Source organism: Eucalyptus grandis, chromosome 2 (assembly GCF_016545825.1).
Source record: "Eucalyptus grandis isolate ANBG69807.140 chromosome 2, ASM1654582v1, whole genome shotgun sequence".
Lineage (NCBI taxonomy): Eukaryota > Viridiplantae > Streptophyta > Magnoliopsida > Myrtales > Myrtaceae > Eucalyptus > Eucalyptus grandis.
The window spans coordinates 19,290,247-19,310,127 of record NC_052613.1 but is presented as its reverse complement, the minus strand read 5'-3'; the positions used below and the strand labels follow the sequence as shown (position 1 = coordinate 19,310,127).

Below are 19,881 nucleotides of genomic sequence, written 5' to 3'. Positions count from 1 at the left end.
TCTTTTTTCTGCAGATGGGAAGTTAGACCAAACCGGACGGTGAGCCACCCACCAAGTTGACATCGACTCAAACCAACGAAGCTTTTTAACAAATTTTTGATGGGTACAAAAGTAATGGAAAAAATAAAAAAAATGATTAGGAGAGCCCACCGATGCATTGTTATCATTAGAGTCGCACGGTCACTATAACCCTTACAATCCTATATCATGATTCACCATTGAGCTGGTCCAAATTTAAAAAGTGGTGAGAGATTCGTTTACAGGTAATATTTGAATTTATAACTTATGAAAGACAGTATGACCCTTTTATCTTTTGAGACAGCATTCTTGATGGTACGTCGATAAAACTCTCGAGGTAGCTACTATATTTTATTACATAACAGGTTTATTCAATTATTGGCGTTAAACACGTTAAACATGCTCCTAGAAAATCCATGTTTGCAAGTGTTCTTACAGTTAGAGCACTAGTAAAAAATTACAAATAAAAAGATTTGACTTTCGAGTACCAAGTTGATCGAGAATTACTACCGCATCCCACTTTCCCTCCCTAACAAAATTTTTTTTTTTCGCCAACAAGGTAAAAGACAGAGTTCCACCCGCAAGTCAATCATGGTGCAATGTCTGCCCTCATGCAGCCCTAGAAATAGCCCTCCAAATAAGTATTTTCCACGTGGGCATTAGGTCGATGCGCACTTGAAAAATTAAAAAAGTATTCACTTTTTGCCCAATACACCCACTCGATAAAAGGCAAAAAAATAATCACTACCCTTTTTAACTTTTCAGCAGGGCAACAAATATAACAAAGAAAGGACAAAACTTTTCATTTCCTTTGCCTAATTTTTTCAACAAATAATGAAAAAAATAAGGAGAAAAAAAAAAAAAAAAAGAAAAAAAGGAAAAAAAGGAAAGAGACTGACCGGATCCAACCACCAAACATCACCTCAAAAGTCTAATGCGTGCTGGCCAGCACCATTCGGTCATCGGACAAGTCCCCCGAAATCCATGGAGCCGCCGCCGTCCCCCTCCTCCCCCACCTGCTCCCCTCCATGGACCTCCACGCGCCGCCGCTCCTCGACGGCGCCGCCGCCGACGCCGCCGACTGCGTCTGGGACTTCGGCGACCTCCTCGATTTCACCGCCGACGACGCCCTGATCAGCCCCTGGGACGAGCCCCCGCGCTCGACAACCCGGCCTCCGTCCCCTCCGACCCGGATCCCGACCCCGCTCCCGAGGACCCCCCCGCCGGCGGCGCCGCCCCGCCGGCGGCGACCCGGGTCCGGAAGCGGGACCCCCGGCTGGTCTGCTCCAACTTCCTGGCGGGGCGCGTGCCGTGCGCGTGCCCCGAGCTCGACGCGAAGATGGCGGAGGCGGAGGAGGAGGAGGCGGCGGCGGAGGGGCTGCACACGAAGAAGCGGGCCCGGGCGCCGAGGAGGGCCGGCACGGGCCAGGGGATCGCCCGGTGTCAGGTCCCGAGCTGCAAGGCCGACATCCAGGAGCTCAAGGGGTACCACCGGCGGCACCGGGTTTGCCTCCGGTGCGCCAACGCGTCGGCTGTGCTCTTGGAGGGGGATAGGAAGAGATACTGCCAGCAGTGTGGCAAGTAAGCATACTTTAATTCGCAGTTGGTGCGGGGGTTCGGGTTTTAGATTTTCGAATGATGATTTGAGATTCTTGTATTGTTAGGTTTCTAATTTCTATAATTGGTTTGGTTTTGAATTCGCGATGATTATTGAGTTGGTCAGGGTTGAAGTGAAGTTAAGTAGTAAGCTGTTTGTGCTCAATTGGAGACTGGTTGAATTCTCGGTAGCTAGTAACTCCGCTATTTAAATTCTAATCGAGATCCAATCGAGATCCATTCAAGGTGTAAGTGACGTGAATTTAAACAAATGAATGTCATCCACGTTGTGTATTAGCCAATAGGCAATGAGGATGCTGTCGCGAGAGTCAGGGTGGCATTGTTGTGGTGCTCTTGGGTTTTTTCGTGTGGCACGGTGATATGCCTTGTGTTGGGTAAAGGGTACTGCTATCCCATATTCTGGGATTGCTATAATGGTTAAAAGCTGTTGCTTGGTGTGCTTCCAAGTTGGTGTTGCCGGATACCGTGGGTTCTCGAAATCATTGATGTGCAGTTTACTTGTGCTATTAAGGGGAATTTGTGTGTTACTTTTACGAGAGGATTCTGCTTAAAATTCCGTATAAAGGAGAAATCGAGGTCGTGAAACTTTGAAATAACATAAAGTTTGAGAAGCTAGGTGGATGCATCCAGTGGCTAAGTGTTCGGTTGTAGTAACGGTAGCTGTTTTGAAATGGACCCCTTGCTCCAGAAAGAATGCTTGATGGTTTTTACTGCATTCGTCTGCTGCACAAGCTTGTTTTCTGATAGGTTTAATGGCATTTGTAATATATCAGGCCTCTTTGAATACCGCTTAGATCCTAGTTTCCTGATCGCCGAACCCCATTTCTAGGTTCTTTTGGAGTTAATCTTGTTCGGTCAGTTGCCATATCGCTGAAATTTTGGTAATCTTGTTGCAACAACAGCTTCTTCTTCCAATCTGCTTTTTGTCTATTTTCTTCTCATTGTCCTAACTTGGTCAGTTGATGACACATGTTCCTACGGTATTATATGTTATGGATATTAAAGTTAGGTCGAGTTTTCTGTTGCCTTTCATTTACTTAAGCCAATTTCTTATTAGAAGTACTCCTTTCCTTTACATGACTATGTATGCAGTTTAACTTGGATAAACTCATTGTGGAAGTATCTGATAACTGAATGAGTTAAGGAAAATGGCTAGAGTATCACATGGCCAAGTGTTGTCTTATGAGCTCAATTGACATAGCTGAAAGGCACCTCTTTTAACCTCTCTTCGAGGGGGCAGATGATATTATGCAGCAATAAGAAAGTATACAACTAGTGTTTATATTTTCCACAAGCAATTACATCCTTATATGCGAAGAATGAATTGATATACTAGCACTGATATTGTATGCCTTCCTTGTTGACATGATATGCAGTTTTTTTTTTTAATATGGGTTTTGGATTTAAATTGCCACCATCTGCTGTTCTCTGGTATAAATTACTGAAGATATTAAGCATGAAACTTAGAGGAAGTTTCTAGTTTCTTGTTTGGAATTTATTTGACCATTGGACTTTCGTCTGGTTGCATAATTGTCTGAATGAGGAATGGTATATGGTATTATGGGATTATATTATTGCTAATTGCCTCATAATGTGGTTTCCTTTTGCAGGTTTCACTTCTTGTCAGACTTTGATGAAGGTAAAAGAAGTTGTCGAAGAAAACTAGAGCGCCACAACAACAGAAGGCGAAGAAAGCCTGCTGATTCTGGCAGTGGACTAGTAAAAGAATCTCAACAAGATATTCATTCTGAAGATGTTGGCTGTGATGATGAAGATGGGAAAGGTACAGACCATAACAGTTCAGAGAATATTTTTCTTGATTATGTTTCCTAACTAGCTAATCCGGTTGCTCATGTAATGTAACAGATACCTTATGTTTGAGTGGCCAGTCTGTTGAAAAGGAAGCCTCGTTAGAGCCTGAAGATGGAGGAGCATCTCCACTAGGATCTGCTCCTGAGTGTCAGATAATTTCAACAGATAGCATTGCGTCTGCTGTTTCTCGGGAAACCCAAATGGAAAGTAGGAAGGATAATTCGAAATTTGCGCTTTCTCCTTCTTGTGGTGACAATAGGAGTGCATACTCATCTGTGGTGGGTTTAAGCTGGATGGTGTACTTGCTTTGTTTTCCCCTGATTTTTTTTCTAGTGCTTGTGTGTGGATTCTTGGTTGAGTTATACTAATTCATTTAATTTTTCTTTAGTGCCCAACAGGTCGAATTTCATTCAAGCTTTATGATTGGAATCCAGCAGAGTTTCCTAGACGTCTTCGCCACCAAGTAATTTATACTTGTACTTAATCATCTTAACATCTTCTTAGCACGGGTAGAATTGAATGGCTTATGGTTGGTTCAATGCATATTCAGATATTCCACTGGTTGGCGAGCATGCCGGTGGAGTTGGAGGGTTATATCCGCCCTGGATGTGTTATTTTGACAGTGTTTATCGCCATGCCCAAGTTTATGTGGGGAAAGGTAGCGTATGCAAAATACAAATTTTTGTACAGTGATTGTTATTTGTATTAACTAATTCAGTTTTGGCTTTACTGTTAAAGCAATTGTTGTTTGTTTAAGCCCTGTAACTAGTGGGTTTGGGATTTCTTTTTATGTGTTCAGGTGTTGATACTCATGTTGATTGTTATTTGTATTAACTAACTTAGTTTTGGCTTTACTGTTAAAGCAATTGTGGTTTGTTTAAGCCCTATAACTAGTGGGTTTGGGATTTCTTATTTTGTGTTCAGGTGTTGATACTCATGTTTATTACCTGGCCAAAAATATATGGATTTTCTGTGAAGTTTTAGTGAGCATTACAATTGCCATTTCTGTTGCATTTCTTTCTTGTCAAACCAATATTGTTTGGTCTGGCACTGGAAATGGTGAAGTAGATATAATCTGGCTCCTTTTTTTTTTCTTTTCATTACAAGTTCTTCCATTTTGTTATGTATTAGTTAGATTGCTATGGGTTTTACTGATCTCAGGAAGTTGCTAAAGCTTGAATGCAGTGAGATTGCTACATCAGTTTCTGCCCTTAGTTTCTTCTTCTGCTCATCTTGACTTGTGTGTATGGTTTCTTGACTTAAACATCTTGTGGTTTCAAGCAGTTATATGAAGATCCAATATCATATATAAATGAATTCATCCTTCGACCTGGAAGATTGCTGTCCGGAAGAGGCACTATGTATATCTTTCTAAATGACATGGTATTCCATCTTAAGGAAGGTAAATTGATTCCCTTGAGCCCTCATTGTCAAGCCTGCTTTGTGCACCATCAATATTCTCTCAATACTTTGACTGTTAATCCAATTGTCCAGCCTGGGATGCATGAATTACTGTTCATGGTACTTCCATCTAGTTTTCTGGTCTGAATATTCAGTGGTGGGTGCAGTTCGCAAAAAGAAGTGGGCTGCTTACATAGAAAATGTCATATTCTGTTTTTGCATGATGCTTTACTTGCCTACGAAGCTGAGAATTGATCATCTCTTAGCTGAGTGATAGTTTCTTGTTGTCAGCAAAAATCATATAATTGCACCAACTGGTCTGTGTATATTTTGGAAAGAGCTAAAATTCATGTGCAACAGTTTCTTACTAAGCATGAATTTGATGTTGGGGATTCTTATAAATGCCACTGTTATGGAGATATTCTTCAAGAACATTACTGTAATTTGATAGTTTGACCACAGTGTCCTGCATATGGATCTGCTTATTATCCCAGCAAAATAAAGTTTCTGGGATGTATCTTTTAGATTAGCGAGCATGCTAGTCAAATACCTTGATCAGTTGGTTCTTTATTAGTGGCTGGTGTCTGTTTCTTGTATTATACGAACTCTCCATATTGAATGGAGCCTCTCAGCTTTACTGTTATCTTGGAAAATTAATATGGTATTCATAGTGGTCCATGATGAAAATGTGTTTTCTCCGTGTTCAAGGGATCCCATGCCTTCTCTTGCAATAGATTATGTATAGATTCATTTCTATCCTCTGTGTGGCTTATTGTATGATTTAAAGAAGCTCTTGCGGACTCTCTAGAATTGTCTTGGAGTTGTGTCTCCTTTTCAATCCTTATGATTTATTCCTGTTGTCTGTAGATGAAACTTCTGTTACGAAGGTTGAGGGGGGGTTTCGGACACCTAGGCTTCACTATGTTCATCCTATGGTTTTTGAGGCTGGCAAGCCCATGGACTTAGTTGCTTGTGGAAGTGATTTGCTGCAACCCCATTTTCGGTATGGCAAAGTATCTTGATATATCTACTTTTCTTTGTTCCATTTTTAAGTACTCTTGCATGAGAGAGAGAGAGAGAGAGAGAGAGAGAGAGAGAGAAGCGAAGGAGTACCCTTAATTTTTCTCACCTTCTCATCCTTCTATAGACTACTAGATTCTTGAGTCTTGGAGTCCATTACAAAGTGCGTCGAGAGAATTGAAGAAGTACTGCTAGTTCTTCTCACCTTCTCATTCTTGTATTGTCTACGAAATTCTTGAGTCTGAGAGTCCACTTACAATGTGTGCCATGAAGTATCTTTTACCAATCAAATTGGAGAGACTCAACCTGTATGAGTTTTATTAACAGAAGTGCTGTAACAGCATACTGTAATTATAACTATGAAATATATGTTTATGAGAGAGATTCTTGTGCTGCAGGTTTCTCGTATCTTTTGCTGGCAAATATTTGCCATGTGATAATGGTGCTGCATCTTCCTATTGTGGAAGTGAAAGGGGCATCAACTATAATTCTGGTCATCAGCTGTATAAGATGCATATTCCTTGTACTGAGCTCAATCAGTTTGGTCCTGCATTTGTTGAGGTCTGTACCAGCATTTATTTAGGAATTTGTTTTTGTTCAGAACATTGTCATGTAGGTTCACCTTTTCCCTTTTGGGCGACAAGGAAATGGTATTTGTCTTTCCAATTATTTCAATACCTTCTTTGGTATTTTGGTTGGCCTCAACATACATTGATATCCCTTTCATGCTGTTTGCTAATATGCACAGTGGTAGCTTATGAGAATACTCAATTGATGAACTGGAGATATGCTTATAACAACTTTCTAGCATGATGATGGTGGCTAACAAATATTAGCTCTGACCACTTTCTGTTATGTCTATATCTTCTGTAGGTTGAGAACCAGTCTGGCTTGTCGAACTTCATTCCTGTTCTCATCGGTAACAAGGAAGTTTGTTCTGAGATGAGGATGTTACAGCAGAGAGTAGATAAATCTCTCTTAAATGAGGGGCCTCAAATTTCGGACATCGGTAATGTCCCAGATTCATGTGGGGCTTTCTCACAGAGACAAGCCACACTTTCTGAGTTCATCCTGGATATCGCATGGCTGCTGAAAGAACCTGCTTCTGAAAATCTTGACCACAGTTTTTCTGTGTTGGAGATTCAAAGATTCAGCTCTTTGTTGAGCTTTTTGATGCAACATGATTCAAGCACCATTTTGGAGAAAATATTGCAGAGACTGGACTTTCTTATGGAGAATATCGAATTAACCAGTGAAATTAGTAGTGGCAATAATGATGCTGATATTAGATCATTTAATACCCAAATAGATCAAGCAAGAGAATTTCTTAGGAAACATCAGTCATCCAAGAGGGCAGTGCTGCATTCAGAACACTCAAGGCGAAAAGAGGAATGTTCCCATCAAGGTTTCTCTCAGAATGATGTGCTTTCAGCTGTGACCAACGCTAATCAGGTGAGGGTTCTTTCACTCTACAAACCAGAGTCTTTTCTTTGAGGATTATGTGCGGTCTCTTGCGGTTTGGCATTGCAAGGGCTTGTAAATTCCTGTCATATAGCAGCTTGTGAGAGTGTGTCATGTGGCATGGTTCTGCTAGTTTGCTGCCCACCATCGAGGTACTTCTAGAGGACCAATAAAAGATTTTTGCCATGGTTTCAATCATTTTTTTTGCCTTTGGACATCAAAGTGAACTTTCACGTGAGAATGCCTATTCAAACACAGTGATTACCTTGTTTTCTGCCAGTTTAATCTTTTGCACTTGTCAATTGCATGTTTTAATATGAGGAGTCTCATTTTTTCAACCAATCCATACATCCTTGTTGATGCTTGTCTGATTTTGCAGGATATGGAGAAGGGGGAGAGCTACAGGGTAGAATTGATGACAGGTTACACTTACTCACATAAAAATGAGGCAGCTCCACTTTTGGATGTGGAGTTGGTCATGAATGGGAACCTGCTCAAGGAAAAGCCCCGGAGTCGAATGCTCCTCAGCTCTGTTTTGAGATCTCGTCCTACTCTATTCGCAGTCGCAACTGTCGCCGTTTGTTTTGGAGTGTGTGCTGTCCTCCTCCATCCTAATAAGGTTGGTGAATTTGCAGTTTCTATTCACAGAAGCCTCTTTGACCGACCATAGGGGAAATTGCTCAAGATCTTGATCTCACAGTATGTACATAGTGTACTCAATGACCCTGACGTTCTCTTGTCGGATCAAGCTACCAGTCTTTTCTCATTATTGGGAGCTTTGATGGTGGGAGATAGCTCTGCCTCAGTTTTCCATCGGGTGCATTGTCACTCAAACACAACCTTTGGATTATAGATGTGACGAAGGTTATTGCTTGGTGGAGATTGTAATTTCGACGGGGACTCACCTGATTAGCAGATATCGGGAACCGCTTAGTATGCGCTCAGCAGATATTGCTCGGCTGTTTGTTGTGACAACTGAGAGATTTGACCCTGTTTAATGACTCCACTGGACGTTCAACTGTGCATTAGCAGCAATCAGGTCAGGAATGTGCAGTCCTTGTACCTTATTCCCTTTCTTCCTAATTCAACACAATGTGGCTATCTGCAAACATTCCTGACTTCGAGAAGAATCGAAAAATGTACGTGCTTTGTGATTTCTGAAATGGGAATAGTGTTGGCAGCGGGATTCGCTTTCTCCGTTGTACTGGTATCAGAAAAGGTAGTGAGGCTTTGGGTTGGTGTCATGGTCGTTGTTGATAGTCTTTCACTTAAAAAAGGAGGAAAGACGTCAAATTGTGATGTAGCTTCTTACTTTTGTTGTTTATTCATTTGATGCTTTTTCTGTCCTATAAATAATGTAGCATGAAGGCTCCAAAAGCTTGTTTCGTATTGTTCTCTTGTCATAGAAGGAGTCGTCCACGTCCTGTTCAGTTTCTGTTTGACGAACAGAAAGTACAAGGAGGCTTCAGGAAAGCTAAAGGGAGCGTTTTTGGCTTCGAATTATGGCTCAAATTGGACATTTTATCATGAATTTAGAACTCCGTTTGTGCTACATGGTTGGTAAATTGATCAAAATAATGGTTGGTAAATTGATGTAAGAGTCGACAATTTTAGAATACCGGCTAACGTACACAGATATATGTCTATAAGCTACGTGAAACGGGGTTTCAAGTTATTACAAGAAGTTCGAAATTTGCAAACAATCAAAATACCAGTACTCATTGGAGTTTTTCCACAGTTTGCTTCGATTCTTTGTTTTTATTAAATTTGGTAGCGTATGTAGGCGCACATTTTTTTTTTTTTTGTTTTCATTTTTATTTTTAAGCACTCGTACTTTCATGATATATAAGTATCGACATATAGATTTATCATATATTTTGTTCAGACCTTTAAAATTCGAGTGATGTTTTGGGTTTCAGCCGAAGCTTTTGATGTTCTATGGGTCCATACGAATAAACCTTGAGGTTACGTTTGGTAACCCGAATAAAAATTAGGATAGGATGACATTTATACAATCTTGAGCTTGGTTTTTACCTAATATATGATAAAATCATATATAAATGGGATATAATTTAGATAAAATTATCTTATGGGAAATCTGGAATAAATGTGGATGTAATTTTTAATATTTATATTATAAAAGCTATTTTTTAATAACAAATTAAATATTAATATAATTAAATAATATTAGAATTCTAATATTAAAAATAAAATTAAAAATAATTTTTATTTATTTATTCCAACTTTTGTTTATATATTTGAATTTCTTTCTACTCTATAATATATATTTTGTATGAGTAGTATCTATATCATTACATTTATTAGGTATAATAGAGTAGTTTATTATTTGATATAATTTTTATCAACGAGGGATGGAAGGGAATGATAAAATAATAAAAAACATGGGATAATAATATAAAAATAAATAAATAAAAATGAAGTAGAAGAATCTAGATTTTAAATAAACAAATTCAAATTTGAAAAAGATCATTTTACTTCTTGAAGAATGAGAGGGGCCTTGAATTTTTTTTTTTTTTGATACCTGGGAACTCCGTACTGCCCGGCGGTTGGCGGGTAAATCGAGGCAACACTAGTGGAAGACCCATCATCTTGACGTCGCGCTTAAGATCCTGTGTGTCCCACATCCTAGGAAGACATCATGGGAACTCTTATCCAGCTAGGCTATCGCAGGCGGTGGTAGGGGCCTTGAAATTTGTAAAAAGAAAAGAAGGAAAAACAACACACCCTCTGTATCCCTGGTTTACTTGAAGTTCAATGAATCTTTGTAGTTTTTTTAGTTTACGTCAAAGCCCCATGAAAATGGCGAGAGAACCAAAACTTCTTCTCCTTCATAACTCTTTGGTTCATGTAAAAAACCTATGAAAAAAATCAAAATTCTTTCTCCTCCGTAACTTTATGGTTTGTATTGGAATTTCACAAAAGTGGCAAGGATGTCAAAGCATTATACTTTTCGTAATCACAAAAATAAATGATCATATTTTTCTTCTTCACTAGATTTGGTTGTGAATTATGAAATATTTTTACAATTGCCGTTTGTATATTTTCAATTTCATTACTTATATGTTATAAATATCAAATAATGGCAGAAAGGACATAAAAATATTTAGCTTTACTATTATGATCCATCAAATGGTGGATAAAAATATAGCAAAATTCCTGGATTTTATATCTTATTTTGACTAGCACAACATAAGAGTTTTGCGACCCAAAAAAATTTAGGAGCTTTATTTAATCAACTACCATTGTAAAAGTTCTCTCATAAATTTACCATTGGATGGATGACACACGAATAAATTTAATTACAAAACAATTTTTTAGTACGCATCGCATCTATGTAACGAGGAATATGTAATTTTTTTTTTTTTAAAACTGACAATGTATCTAATAAAATAAGTCGTCACGAATAAGAAATTCATACCAGCAAATCCTCTTATAAACTTCTCATCTTTCTTTTAGGCCATATACTTTGGAAGCCGAAGCCCACGAAAGACAGGAGCCGAAGGAACCGGACCGGACCGGACCGAGAGAAAACCCCGATATGAATAAAGCTATCCCGATAACCAAACACCCTCCGACCTCTTAGCCAACTTCACCCGCCGTCTAAGGGAAGAGAGAGACTAAAACCCTTCGCCTCCACCACCGGGCGGCACCGCCGAGCAGCAGCAAGAAGAAGAAGAAGAAGAAGAAGAAGAAGCAGCAGAAGCATCAGAAGGAGAAGCAGCAGAAGAAGGAGGAAGAAGGAGGAGAAGAAGAAGATGGCGTATCAAGGAGGGGACCTGAAGTCGACCTCCATCAATGGGGTGAAGATGTACACTGTCTCCTCCCAGCAGCGCTCCCTCGCCACCTGGCTCGGTCCCAAGAAGCTCCGCGCGCTTCGCAAGGACAAGGGTATGATGCCCCACCTCGCCTTCCCTTCCCTCTTGATTTTCTTGGCTTTTCCCTTCTTGGGTTTCGCCCGCTTTGTGTTGGCGCGAGTTACTTCGATCGTGCTTGTGATGGGTCGGCGGGCCACCCAAGAGGGTGATCATAATGAGGCTTGAATTGTTGGAATTTGAGTAGCATGGTATAGGCTGAATGATTGGCATGGAGGTCAGCTCGGCTGAATTCTTGGTGGTGTGACTTCGCTTCGTTTGTGTGATCAGATTATATGCAGAGGGTGGAGTTGATACAGGACTTGAGGTTTGAAACCGCGACCACGAGGATTAAAGCGACCCCCGACGGGGAGTATCTTATTGCGTCAGGTTATCTCGCTGTTTCTTTCTTTAATTACTTGTGCAAGGGAAGAAATTTGGAAGATTGTAAGAGGTATGAGACTTCTCCGATGTATTACTGCCAAACAGGTATATATCCACCTCAGATGAAAGTATATGAGCTAAGGGAATTGGGTTTGAAGTTTGAAAGACACCTGGATTCAGAGATAATTGATTTCGAGGTGCTTTTCGCCATCCGATCATATGCTAACTCTTGAACTGGTGAATTGTTGCGCTTTCGTGATATCCCTCCCCCCCCACCACCACTCTCTCTCTCTCTATGGATACTTTGCAACCGGCTTTTATGGGTGACATAGTTCCAGAAATTCAATTTCTGCATGTTGTGCATTCTGAAGTACTTTTTGGAAGTCTGCCATCCTTTATCGGATTGCAACTGTGCAGGTTCATAGTCAATAATCTGTTTGGTCTCTTTCTGTTGATTGTTTCAACTCAACAAAGAGTGAAGGAAATGCTACTGCGTATTCTGTTCTGCGAGCTTGAATTAGCAAAATTTGAACAATATCAATTATCACTTCCCTTTCTCATGTTGAAGCTGTGAATTTATCTTATAGTTTCATTTGTGGTATTTAAATTTTCACCTTGAGTTCCCAGAAGAATGATGAAATTATGGATCCAAGAAAACTAATATGGTTAAATTCTCTGGTGAAACGTGATTTAGTTCTCTGAGTTGTAAGGGTTTATTGGTTCTATATTTGCATGACTAGAAGGATAAGAAGGATGATAGCATCTTAGCCATCTGCGTGGCAATAGTTTGTAAAGTTGAAATTATTTCCACTTTGCTCTGTAGAATTTAGTGTTCGAAGTTTTTTGGGATGTTAAGTGGTGGGATGTATTGTCTGAACCAGTTCTCACGTTGTGCAAATATTGTGCTATATTGGTTAGGTTTTGGGTGATGACTACTCTAAGCTTGCCTTCCTATGTGCGGATCGTTCTGTCATTTTACATGCTAAGTATGGAAAGCATTACACCCTACGGATTCCTAGGTACTTCTTCAGTTCTTTACTGGTACATATGATTTATAGTTTCTGAGAATTCTTATTGGATGATTATGCTTACATGGTCCGATTGTTATTTTTGTAGCATACATTATGATTCCATGTTTTAAGTCTTATGCCTTTAGTTTTTACAATTAGTGCAAAGAATGTCATTGCAAACTGGATGTTATTTACATTTTGCTAGGCTCCTCCCTTAACTTGGACGGACTTGGATCAAACACAGACTTTTCCCCCGAGTCTTGTTTCAACATTTTCAATGTTTTCCTTCTCTAATTTTTTAACTTTAGAATGCTGATGTCCCTTTGGTTTGGAAGGGGACATCTAATCTATCTTGCTGCTTTTGATGTCTGGCCGTTTCCACGAGATATGTCATCCTCTGTATGTAGCATTTTTGCAAAGTACTTATTGATGTAATTGATTGGAACTACTTACTTTCTGAAGATATCACACTAGAAAGCTCCCTATTTTTTTTTTTTTAATTTCATCCTGACTTGAACACTTTGCCTTTATGGAAATTGTTCCTTCCTCCATGTTAAAAACAGATAATGTTTGATCTGTGCCACATCTGGAGAATTTCCTATCACCAGTTGTTTCCCTTGTATGTTCCATGCAGGAGAGTTTTTTGAGATGAGTTGCATTTTTGGAGTTTGGAGAATATCTATACCATTTAGGCTTTACTGTTGATGCATTGATGTTCTGGTTTTCGTGAACCATTTTGATTAAAGTCATTTTTCTGTGTGTGTTATTTGCAGGATGGGAAGGGATATGGCATATGATTGCTGGTCATGTGACTTGCTATGCGCTGCATCTTCTCCTGATTTGTACAGAATAAATTTAGAACAGGTTCTTGTGTAATTCTTCTTACACTGTGATGAGTTATTGAGTTTTTTTTTCTCTGTATTGTTTACAGTTGCTTGTTGTCCAACTGTAGTTTGAGAGACGGGAAGTTTTTATTTTTCAACTCCAGATCTTGGCCAATTGATGTAACTTTGAGCGTGCATGAGTTTCGTGCTTTTGTGTGTGGGACCTTCATGTGAAAGAAAGGGAATTTGATGCATTTTTCAGCTTTTCAGAGTTCTATTAAAACTTGGAAAATTGTCTTCTACTCACAAGTCATGATATCTTATTATATTTGGCATATTCATTGGTGCTCGGTGAGAGGGATCCATTTTGTCCTTGCAATGATAAATCTATAGGGAATATTCATACTTCTGAGGAGCATGCACGATGAACAAAACCAAAACAAAGCAACCCCCCCGGGGGGGGATGCACACAAAAGGAAAGAAAAAAAAGAAAGAGAGAGAGGGAGGGAGAAGAATAGGATAATGATTTAACCTTTTCTTTTCCTGGCAACTGTTTTTTCTTGTACTTTAGATGAATACATGGGAAATATTCTTCTAATGGGGGGCAATATTTTTCCTGTATAATAATTTTAATGTCTCGTTTTTTCCTTGCAGGGACGATTTCTCTCCTCTCTTAGCACTCAATCGCCAGCACTGAATGTAGTTTCTCGAAGGTTGATATAGTAAAATGTATCTTAAATTCAATATTTCCATGTACTTATTGAATTTATACTTGGTGCAATTTGCTGTGGATTCACAAGGATGTTTTCATTTTCAGCAAGCTTCATGGGCTTGTTGCGTGTGGTGGTGAAGATGGTGCTCTTGAATGTTTTGACTTGAGGATGAGATCTTCCGTTGGTAGGATAAATGCAGTTGCACCTACTGGAGACATTGACTCAGTAAGCCTGCTGTTCAGTTCTTAAATTCTTATCTAGAAATTTTCAACATGGAGCTGAAAATGAAACATGGATGTGTGTGGGGGAGTTCTTTCTTAGTGCCAAATTTATGCATAAGCACTTGCATCATTGTGTTTTCATCTCATGGAGAGGGGAAGTTTTCTCATGTACTTGCCTGACTTGTAGGAGGTCACTGCTGTGGAATTTGATGGAGATGGTGGCTATTTGGTGGCTGTTGGAAGTAGCGCAGGCAAGGTATGATGCCATTCTTACAATATGTGGTCAAGCAGGCCTTTCCTCAGTTCCCCTTTTCGAAGCACTTGCTACTGTATTTTTGAAGTCATTTGCGGTGCTCAAGCTCATACATATTTTTCTCGAGGAACTTCTGTTATTACATTAGACATTAAGCACTGCAAAGAACATGCTTGTATTGCACACTGTACTTTTCATAAAGTTTGTGTATTTGGTCATTGCCAAGAAACAGGATTGTTCTCGAGTGTAGTTAATGAGATTGAGACAGCTTTGGATGGTTTGAAGGGTGATTGTAGATTTCTTTTCGGAGGCCTTTTATCCTGTAGATGGTTGAGTTGCTAAATTACACGGGCTTACCAGATACACATTTCAAACAAGTAGAGCTGATCTTGCTTACTTGATAGTGGGAAATCTTATAAGAACGGACCAATGATTGTTTGACCTTATGAAAGACTCTAAGGGGTTGGATGAGAGAGTCATAGTGAGGGTTATTTTGCTGGTGTTTACAGCATATAGGCATCAAATATATATAACGGTGTACTGAGGATCAAAGTAACAAGGGTCAATCCTGTCTGATTATCAAATCATGTTCAGTAAAGGTCTATGATCACACTAATGTTCACTTTCTGCTAGAGAATTTTGGTATGGAGATTTGTTAGTGATGGACATTTTGTGAATTCCTGAGTTGGCAACATCCACCTTATTGTGGGCCATACTTGATTATATTGAGAGGCCAAAACTTTTATCTACTGAAATAGCAATCTAATATCTTACTTGTGATGCAGGTTATGATATATGATTTGCGTTCCTCACTTCCCATACGAGTAAAGGATCACATGTGAGATTTCTCTTGGTTATTCAAATTATCAAGTTGTGTCCCTTTTTTGGTTTTTCCTCAGTTTGAAATGATCATGTTTTTTGAATTTTCTCGATAACAAAAACAAAAGGTTATGTTCTTATGCAGGTATGGTAGTGCAATATTGGATATTAAATGGCATCGTACTCTGAATTCTGAAAACCCAAAGCTGATTTCCACTGATAACCATGTTGTCAGGATTTGGGACCCAGAGACGGTATGAGTTGTATCAATAAGAAGCAGCTCTGCTTCTTATTTTTTCCTTTCCATACTTTCTTTGTATATGGTGCAAATCATTTAGGGTAAAAATTGGTGCTATTATTTCAATGCTGTTGCTGTTTTGTATTCAGCCTGGTTAACTTAAGCCCTATAGGAGGAAGATGCCTAGATTGACCAATGAGTACATGTTTTCTCTATTTTTGCCTTTCCTAGTCTAGTAAGACTGAAATTTTATAATTAGAGTTTCTTATACAAAATGAATGCTACTTGTTCTTATCCTTTGTCGTCACTATTTCTATGTTCAAGTGGTTTCTTTGGTATCTTTCCAACAGCAATGCAAAATTTAGCATGTTAACTTTTACCTGGTTCTTTAGATCATTTTGTTTAAAATGTCAATTCTTGACTTAAGTCTTGTCGCTGTTAGAGAAAGAATTTTCAGAATTTGTTATTTGTCAATACTCCCTGTTGCAAGTTCATTTAGATTTTTAACTGGTTTCTGCTGGATTTCAGGGTGATGGCATGACCAGCATTGAACCGACTGCCGGAGCAATAAATGACATTTGTGTGTTCAGGGACAGTGGACTGATGTTACTGGCCTTGGATTGCAGCCAAATACCCTCTTATTTCGTACCTGCTCTTGGACCTGCTCCTAAGTGGTGTGCTTATCTTGAAAGCTTGACGGTCTGGTTCTAAAGTGTTATTTGCTTCTATTTTATTCTATCCTTGGTTAGTACTATGGTTTCATTGAAGATTTTCCTTTTATAGGAGGAGCTTGAGGAGGGAGGCCAAACAACCATATATGACGACTTCAAATTTGTAACAAAAAGAGGACCTTGAAAAGTTGAATTTGACAAATTTGATTGGCACAAACCTTCTAAGAGCTTATATGCATGGGTTCTTTATTGATCACCGTCTTCACAAGAGAGTGAGTTCATCTCCTCTTTACATCAATTGAATAGATCTGATGCATTGTTACTCTGATTTCATGCTTGAAAATGCTTTATTATGCTGCAACTTTTCTTTTGGTCATTTTCCATAGATCTTGCATAAAGGGGGAAATGTTCTCAACATTTGTTTGAGTGAAGTTCTGCTTCCCGTGCCATTTTAGCTTGACACAATCATGTGGCTCTCTGTTTGCACGGGAACGTGCATATATAGGCACTCGTCCACTTATGTGTATGTGTAGTCATTTAAGGTTTATCCAGAAATTTTTGCAAAATTACTCCCTTTCGAGTTTATATATGCACAAAAATTATTCTGAAGAATTCAGCCTTATTTATAATCAGATGGTTTTATATTTTAGAGGATTTGGTTGGGAAAGGAAATGAAATATTGATTGTGCTGCTTTTAGAATTTTATTCTCGTTAAACAATTGTGTTCTTGTATCTGGTATAGAGGATGCTCGCCTTTTTATTGTTAATGATGTGATGTCAGGATATTTTACTTTATGCATTTAATATTGCAGTCTGTATTGCCTCCAGTTGGCAGTTACGCATTATGTGAGGAAAAAAACCCTACTTCTTAAGATTCTAAATTTCCTTGCATGTGATTGCATATATCTAGACTTTTTGAGTAATGAGCAAGTCATTATTGATAGAGATCTTTTAGAGAAATATCAATGCAACTCTTTTCTGAATATATTTTTGAAACTGCAGGCAAAGGCATTGGCGGATCCTTTTGCATATGATACATATATAGAGCAGAGAAAGAAAGAGAAGTTGGAAGCTGAACGTGCCTCTCGGATCACGGTTAGTAAATGCAAGATTTCCTTGCTTCTTTGCATATGATCTCTATAGCTATATAGCCTCATCTTAGCTTTGCATAAATGGGGATTACACAGCAGATTTGGCTCCAGGAGTTGTTGGTAGCTTTTGAAGTGTAATTGGTTTGACATGGGCAAATGCTTCCTAGTCGGCCATTACCTTTGAGTAGTAATCATTTAATCTAATTGATTATTGTTTTCTCTTGCAGATTAAAAGAAAATTACCTAAAGTTAACAGGGTTCTTGCTGCTCGTCTCCTTGAGAATGATGAAGCTGAAAACGAGAATAAAGAAACTGATGACAATGAGCCCAAGAAAAAGTCAAAGAAGAAGAAAGGACTCGACGGTGAAGTTCTTAAAGATGAAAGATTTGCAGCTATGTTTGAAAATAAGGTAAAGAAAACCCTCACATTCCATAGTGTGCTAAAATGTTTTGCTGGTCCTGAGGTTCTTGCTGTATTTTCCCACTCCGGCATCCAATTTACTTGGGTAGATTTTGCATGGTCTGATGCTGACGATTAACCAATTACTCTTCAGAGAATAAGTAGTGTACATATGCACTTGTACTTATTTCAACATGTGTGTGGATATACATATATAGTTTTGGAAGTTGCCAATGGCTTGGTGTAGTGTTGTCGTCTTAAAGGTGCAAAATTGTAGGATTTTAGGTTTTAAAACTTCTGGTTAGGTTTCAAAACTGCTTATTGAAATTCGATATACTTTTGATTGTTGTCCACAGGACTATCAAATTGATGAACAATCACAAGAGTACATTTCCTTACATCCAATGTCTTCTACAAAGCAACCATCATTGGTTGAGGAGCATTTTGAGCCTGTCGATGTGGAGGATGACGATGGTTCAGATTATCCTGATGCCTCTGCTGAGTCTCAGGCATCAGAGGAAGAGCCTGATTTTGATAAGGATAGAAGCAAAAAGAAGTCTCATGTTCCAAGGTAAATTTTGTCCATAGCCAATTATAGTTTGATGTGGTGGACGGTGCATATTACGTTGCAGAAAATGGGAGGAATCAATGTTTCCTTTTTACCTGGTGTGGATGTCCTATGGATATTTATGGATATTTGTGGCATGCATGTATGTTCTTAAATTGGCAGGCTGAAAAAAAACACTGGAAGTGAACGGGGTGGACTCATTGGATTGGGTGTTGGGATACATGAGATTTTCTTTCTTTTTTTCGTTTTCCTTTTAATGGCTAATATTTTCCTTTGATGAACTGTAGATTATATGAAGTTAAGGATGAGCGTCATGCAGAGGCGTTCTTCAACCGCGTGTCGCTAGCAAAGGAGGACTCTCTTCCTTTGGGAGAGAGGGCGGCGGCTCTCCAACGCAATCAACGCACTCCTGGTGCTCCAAATGATGTCAAATTGGGACCAGGAGGGTCCAGAGAAATATCCTTCATTTCCAGAAGCTCAGCCAAGTATGTCGAAGACGAGGAAGACAGAGATCCCCGGCGTGAAAAGAGGAGGGGAATTCAATCACTGGGGTTGAAGTCGGATCAACGAGGCTTCCCCGGCAGAGGGAGAGGAAACCGCGGGAGAGGAAGCCGTGGGAGAGGAAGAAGAGGTCGCCGGTAACTGATACAGCAGTCTCCCTTTGTATCCCTTTTTTTCTTTTTTTCTTTTTGTATGATGTAGCATTCTAAATTAGTTGACGAGGCGCACGCGAGGACTGGTTATTGAAATTGCGGTGCCTATCCTTTTTGACTCAATGGATAGAGGGTTACTCTAGATCTGGGTGGTCCGGGAGTTCAAATCTTTTTCCCCAGTTAAGGAGCATTGTAAGGAAATACACTTTTCATGTGAGAGTAGTGGCTGTTTCCAAGAGAACTTTAAATTTGTCAAATGCAATTTTTGTTATATGGTAACGCTGAAGTGCAATTTCTGTGAAGTCCAGGCATGTAAAAGGTTATTCCATCATGGGTATGGATAATACTTGTCATATTCGTGATGAACATAGTATCTATACTAAATTGAATTTGGAATATTGAGGGTAGTAAGAAATTACAGGATATGGATTCATTTTGTTCTTACGTTGTCATCGTATTATTTAATGTACAGGTAGTCTTGGAATGTTAAATAAAGTGAGACAAAATCCAATGTTGACTTAAATATTGATATAGGTAGATGCTATTCTCATAAAATAATTCCTCCGAGCCTATGCGTGGCATGGCAACTGATGCGCGTGAATTATGGTGATAACCTCGTTCTGGGCTCGTGTTTGCGTGTGCGGGGCGTGCGCACTTGACAAGTCACTGTTTTTCTTTTTCCTTTTCTTTTTCCTCATAGTTGAATTGAATTGAATGACCCATCAAACGAAAACAATTAATTGCACTCAATTAAGACCGAAAATAAGAAAAAAAATCCATCAAGTCAGGGAAAAAAGAGGGGGTGGGGGGAGTACGAGAAACAGTTTACCAAAAT

The 19,881-nt window shown here is 39.2% G+C and overlaps 2 protein-coding genes across 2 annotated transcripts; both read left to right on the top strand.

The window, feature by feature from the left end:
• Positions 1 to 915: 915 nt before the first annotated feature.
• Positions 916 to 8,860, top strand: LOC104425381 (squamosa promoter-binding-like protein 7). Its single transcript, XM_010038071.3, has 10 exons — positions 916 to 1,599; positions 3,246 to 3,418; positions 3,502 to 3,725; positions 3,836 to 3,910; positions 3,998 to 4,105; positions 4,732 to 4,849; positions 5,716 to 5,851; positions 6,267 to 6,429; positions 6,742 to 7,320; positions 7,709 to 8,860. The coding sequence occupies exons 1-10, from the start codon at positions 953 to 955 to the stop codon at positions 7,997 to 7,999; spliced, it is 2,514 nt and encodes an 837-aa protein (XP_010036373.2). The 5' UTR covers positions 916 to 952; the 3' UTR covers positions 8,000 to 8,860.
• Positions 8,861 to 10,930: 2,070 nt separating this feature from the next.
• LOC104425374 (nucleolar protein 10) lies at positions 10,931 to 19,375 on the top strand. The gene is given in 17 exon segments (XM_018868056.2): positions 10,931 to 11,238; positions 11,493 to 11,591; positions 11,691 to 11,782; positions 12,504 to 12,604; positions 13,369 to 13,459; positions 14,074 to 14,132; positions 14,237 to 14,357; positions 14,541 to 14,609; positions 15,392 to 15,444; positions 15,571 to 15,679; positions 16,192 to 16,362; positions 16,447 to 16,503; positions 16,505 to 16,606; positions 17,337 to 17,429; positions 17,653 to 17,835; positions 18,182 to 18,396; positions 18,681 to 19,375. Coding segments are annotated over 17 exon segments (2,103 nt in total). The 5' UTR covers positions 10,931 to 11,105; the 3' UTR covers positions 19,036 to 19,375.
• The last annotated feature ends 506 nt before the right edge of the window (positions 19,376 to 19,881 follow it).